Source organism: Pseudorasbora parva, chromosome 5 (assembly GCF_024679245.1).
Source record: "Pseudorasbora parva isolate DD20220531a chromosome 5, ASM2467924v1, whole genome shotgun sequence".
Classification (NCBI taxonomy): Eukaryota; Metazoa; Chordata; class Actinopteri; order Cypriniformes; family Gobionidae; genus Pseudorasbora; species Pseudorasbora parva.
This window is the reverse complement of record NC_090176.1, coordinates 7640611-7646610: the sequence shown is the minus strand read 5'-3', so window position 1 is coordinate 7646610 and position 6000 is coordinate 7640611. Positions and strand designations below refer to the sequence as shown.

The 6000-nt window shown below is 36.1% G+C and overlaps 1 protein-coding gene across 1 annotated transcript; it reads left to right on the top strand.

Moving 5' to 3' along the window:
* The first annotated feature begins 1602 nt into the window (after positions 1-1602).
* On the top strand, positions 1603-3265 carry hoxd13a (homeobox D13a). Its single transcript, XM_067444775.1, has 2 exons — positions 1603-2149; positions 3036-3265. Exons 1-2 carry the CDS (start codon positions 1603-1605, stop codon positions 3263-3265), a joined length of 777 nt encoding a protein of 258 aa, XP_067300876.1.
* The last annotated feature ends 2735 nt before the right edge of the window (positions 3266-6000 follow it).

The window sequence follows — 6000 nt, the reverse complement described above, 5'->3', positions numbered from 1 at the left end:
ATAAACGCACACAACATAAACCGGGCACTATAAAGACAGGCCACATGACTTCCGCACTTCAAGGCGAGCGCTGCATGTGATCTGCTTTTATGGCCTATAATGGAAAAGAGGAAATGTCAAATTCCTCCAAATTCTCATTTCTTTAGGCCTAAACCAGAATTTTGGATGAGACGTCAGTGTTCACGCGTCGGGCAGCATGCAGCCTACAGTGCGAGATTGTATGTACGAATATCCCAGAGCACAGAGTAGGCTATTTACTAATCGCTGTGAAGGGTATGTTCTGTCCTTCTTGTGAGGGCACTACAGAAAAAAAAAGGTTTTCTTTATCCCTTCCAGCTCTAATTGTGCTTTTGAGCAACTCACGGGTGTTTCACAACTGCACCCGCTCACAATATCTCCAAAAGCAATGCTCAAGTAAATTATTAATAAAAAAAATAAAAATAAAATAAAAAAAAACACTAACACTTTTGCAGTGTAGAGAACAAAATAAAGTTCTGGAGTTTCTACACTCGACACTAAACCCTTAGATCCTCGCAGGTACGAAAATGCGAATAATTTACAGATTTTCCCCATTCATTTCATTTATTTCTTTATTTTTAAATGGTTGATGTATCCGCAGTGAGATTGACTCTACACCTTACCTCTCTAAAAGATGCGTGACACACCTTGTTTTCTATATATCAAATTAACTGATATTATTACAGCAGCAATTTCTGATATTCGTCAAATTATGACTTATCAATAAGATCAGTAAGTTAAAAAAATAGTTTTATTTAGCAAAGACACAATAAATTAATCAAGACATTTAATACTTTGAACTTTCTATTTATCAAAGTATCTTGAAGAAAATGAACCATGCCCCCCCCCCCCCCCAAAAAAAAACAGCTTTAACATTGATTATAATAATGAGTTCTTTCAGTTCACTAAATCGGCATTTTAAAAGATCACGTGACACTGAAGAAGACTAGCCTATTGGCTGCTGAAAATTCAGCTTTGCCATCATATACCCTACATAAACATTTATACATGCCAATATACATTTTAAAATATGATGACAGAAAAGTTATTTTAATTAAACTGTAATTCTATCTATCTATCTATCTATCTATCTATCTATCTATCTATCTATCTATCTATCTATCTATCTATCTATCTATCTATCTATCTATCTATCTATCTATCTATCTATCTATCTATCTATCTATCTATCTATCTATCTATACACTTTTCCACTGATGTGCTGCGTAAGTAAGCTTTTGATTGTAATTCAATAGACTTCAGATAGCCTGTATAAAACATTGTGCATAAACATAGAAGAAAATTAGTCTTAAATGTTATTTAATATATATATATTTTAAATGCATCTTAAATCAGGCTTACTCGTAGACAACTGAGGTGTGGTGTAGTCCAAGTTCAGCTGATCCGTTTGCATGTCACATGGTTAAAAAACTATCCAATCAGGCACTAGGTTATCTGACCTATATGTGATTAGTCCGTAAAATAAACATAAAAGCTTAACTGTCAACGGATATTGTTCCCCGCTAACATAATCCATAACAGACGATGAGTTAAATTACAAATCATACACTGTGTGCGAGTAAAATGGAAGTACTTGGGGGTTTGGGTGAGGAGTTTGGAAGTTTTTACCCGTCCGCCTTCAGGTCGCACTCCAGCCGGTCTGCGTCAGGAACTCCGCTGTTCTCTTCCAACCCGTCTTCTAGAAGCTCCGAGACTCTTACTCCTTACGGTTCTTTTTCAGACCAAATCGGCACAAGTTCCTCAGTCACTTATGGATGTAATTTCGGAAACAGTTGTTATGGCTGCAAAGTACCACAGAACGCAGTGTTTCCGTCTGGTGTTGTGAAACAAAACGCGAATGGACAGTCTGCCAGTAAACCCCTGGATTATTCTGGAGATGCCTCCAGCTGGCTGAAAGAGTTCGCTCTTTACCAAGGTTATTCCTACCCAGGAATCCCTGCCTATATTGATTTACCTATACTTCATAGAGCATTGACCGGAGATCCCAGACATGAGACTTTGACAATGGAAGACCACCGGCCATGCAACTGGTCAAACAATCGCAGCAGTCAACTTTATTGCTCCAAAGACCAGACGCAGAGTCCGCATATCTGGAAACCATCACTGGCAGGTAAGACTTGACTTCTGCTCTGTGAATCACTCCTCGCCTCTCTTCATTAGTTGGGTATAAAGAGCTTTTTTTCTGGACACATTAAAGAGTCACACATCATGCACTAATTCTCTGATTGAAGAGATTTTGTCATCTTGTGTTCATTAAAAGCTTCAATTTAAACATGTTATTTCTACGCTTTAGCACCACCCTGTTAAATGTCAAAATCAGTATTAAGATAGGCTAATTAAATAAATAAATCCTTAAAACCAGAAGCACAGATTTATCGCGCTTATCTGAAATGAGTAAAGACAGAAATAAAAATGTCCCGTTCAAATAAAGGCGTTATTTTAGAATTTAAAAAAAAATCCCGAGTTTAAATGTGATATCATTGGGTAACTCCATTTTTTTTTACAGTGTCATTTGTAGGCACGATTACATGCAACCCAACATATTCTCATGAAATGTGTATGTATATTGTAGCCTATTTATCGTGCGAGTTATACGCCAAAATTAGTTTTTACATGCTTTATCACCCCATTGGATAGGTTTAGTGGTGAGGGGTACGTGCATATAACACGTTATAAAGTGCGTGTCATGTGCACGAGAAACCCTAATCCTATAAGTACACGTTGTAATATTACTCTGTAGTGAAACACACATACACACACACACACACACACACACACACACACACACACACACACACACACACACACACACACACACACACATATCTCCTTTGTATCTTATATTTTTTTGTACTTTTTGATGTGTTATATGAACCCGTCGTGTCTGCAATAAATAATAATACGACTGTAACAATGACACAAAGTGTAACCCATCATCGTTTATCTTGGAAAAATAAAAAGGTCTTGCTTGATTAAAGTGTTTTTTATTTCCTCAGAGGGGACCGCGGGTTCATTCTGTCAGCGCGGGAAAAAGAAACGGGTTCCTTACACCAAACTGCAGCTGGAAGAACTCGAGCGTGAATTCACCAACACGAAGTTCATTACTAAAGAGAAGAGACGGCGGGTCGCTTCTTCCACCAACCTGTCTGAAAGACAAATAACTATATGGTTTCAAAACCGCCGAGTCAAGGATAAGAAGAGACCGAATGACCTAAAAGAATTGTAACCCTGTTAAAGATTGATACATAGCCTACACTCTTAGAAGAAAAGGTTCTATATAGAACCTTAAAAGGTTCTATCGGAGCTACGTAGTTGGAACCCCTAAAAGGTTCACTGCAAAAAATGCTTTTCTTACGTAGTATTTTTGTCATGTTTCTAGTCCAAACATCTAAACATTCTTAAAACAAGAAGCATTTACTAGACAAGCAAAAGTAATTGTCTTATTTGGGGGGGAAATAACTCAAAATTAAAAGAGTTTTTGCTAAGATATAAATGCATTTTTTGTGCAGTGTTCTATATAGAACCCTTTTTAAGTGCCAAAAGGGTTCTTTCTTGTCATTATAGAACCATTTTAGCATAGTCTTTGGAGTATACTCAACTATACTTCTATATATAACCGTTTAAGGGTTCCAAATACGTAGCGCCAATAGAACCTTTTCTTCTAAGAGTGCAATGGCTGATTTACTTATAAGAGATTATCTCCTTGGTCTTTTTTATAGTAAGGGCTATTATTTATATCTTCTTGAAATGTTTAAAGGTATATAGGCTACATAAAGTTCAAATGGTTTGCTGGAAAAGTGATGGTCAATGAATTTCAGTAGCCTAGTTTCAGATTTTTAAAATGATAAAATAGCAGTTACTATTGAAAATAACTGAAATATTGTTAAACCGTTTTTGTCATTATGTAGCAGTAGGGTACTAGCCTAATTTCTACGCTTTATTCCAGAATATTCTTTCCATGCTTTCTAAAAGAGCAGACTGTGTAGCCTATAGTTGTTTATATGACCCGAGGTTTTTTTTTTTGTAACCCAGAATGTAACACTGACGTAAATAAAAAGGATAAAACAATCCTTTCGATGTCCTCTTTATCCCTCTTACATTTTAACAGTACGGCCATGGTTTTCCATAGCACCAAATAAAGCGTTAATAACACAATTCATTTATATTTCCGGTTTCTTTCTTTCTTTTTTTATGGATCGGCGATAAATTCATGCATTTTGTTTTGTTTACTCTCAGTTACACTTCATTCATTTTGCAGCATTTGCCGAAAAGCGCTAGTCTATTCAGTGTTTGACAGCAGACCAATTGTACGTTGCCTACTTTGAGTAGCCTATAACTAATGCATCTCAGAATAGGATTGATATTCATAATAGCGCGGATTTCACAACTGTTGAGACTTGCAATGGTGTCCAAATGAGTTTACTTGAAGATTAAAGAAGACTATTAGTTGGAATATTAAGCTAAGCAGTCTTTACTCGTAAAATATTATAATCAGACTCACAGGCAATGTTTGATTGAGCAGCTAACAAATTAAGTTGTTATTTTATTAATTGCTTGAAAAGCAAGAATTTGTCCTTTTTTCTTCGAAAAGCAAAAAAGACACAATTAGCCGAAAAATAACAACACAAACTAGCTGCCTTTTAAATAGAATTATATTTTTTAAAAGATACTGTTATCTTCTTTTGAAACGGAGTCTTCCCAGTGACCTTGAGACACATTGTCAGACTAAACCTTGACTGCTATAGGGCTTATGAAGTATACTAGCCACAAATTCATGAAGCTGCGTCGCCATCTATCGGTCAGCATGTGCCTTGCATTAGACCATTTAAAATTCAAAAATGAACCTTTGTATTCAAAGAAAACACAGCGTTTTGAGAATTATTTCAACAGCTGGATCTTCAAAGGAGATGATGGTGCTGTGAGTTTTGAATAAATATGTAATATACAGTTAATCTGTCACAAGTGGGGGAAAAAAAACACAGAAAGCGCTTCCCTCGGAGGGCTGAGGGCTCCCAGCACAATAATGACAATTCATCGGAACCGTTTTACGTTTTGTCGAGCTGTTTGGCGGATTCGCACAAAAGGTTTAACAACGACGGCACTTAAACTTTTCAGTTCTCAGTCATGCTGATTTCAGCTGTTAAAACGAGAGTATCTGCGTGGTCATTTAGGACACATTTTACATTAAATAGGCTACTGTCAAACCTTGTTTGTGACCTTTTTTGTATTATTATTTTTTTCTGACTAATTAAATGCACTTGGACTTGTTATTGGTAAATCTGCGTCTGGACTTTGACCTTGAACTATACTGATGTGGAATCTGCACTACTACTACCATATACTTTTCATGTAAATGTGTTTTGAAGGTTGAACGGGGGAGAGTTCTGTGTTGTCAACACGCGACAGAATGTGAAACAGTCTAAAGCAATCTAGTTTTAAAGGTGTTCATGCGTATTAGACTCGTAAACGGTGGGAGGTTGTACTGTCTGCACTCTTTCCGGAAACTGCCTGATGTTTACAATAGTCTTTTTGCCTGTCCCTGCGTATCTGCACTTTCTTTAAAAATGTGTTTTGGATCATCTGGATAAACCTATGGGTAAGATTAAATATGACTTGCATACCCAGACCTACACTACAATTTGAGAAACCGTCAACAAAGATTATCCGATCATTTCATTTCTTGCTCGGCATCTCAAGACCAAGGTAAATACAATCGACTTAATTTTTTCCCTCAATATATTTTTAATGAATTTAGATATCAGCCAGCCAAAAACGAAATAATAAAAACAATTGAATTAGTAGCTTAGCTATTTAGCACAATTCAACTTTATTTCCAGGTCTTAGAGAGGAAACAACCAACACACACACAAAAACAATAAAAAATAAAATAAAAATACATGGAATAAAAAACATTTTAAAGAGACAATTATACCAGTACTTTCATATGTGACTGGTATAATA

Excerpts from the sequence above, each read along its gene's own strand:
- hoxd13a (XM_067444775.1), top strand. The coding sequence starts at position 1,603 with ATGGAAGTACTTGGGGGTTTGGGTGAGGAGTTTGGAAGTTTTTACCCG. Across the intron at positions 2,150-3,035 it reads CTGGAAACCATCACTGGCAG|AGGGGACCGCGGGTTCATTC; the intron begins GTAAGACTTGAC and ends TTATTTCCTCAG.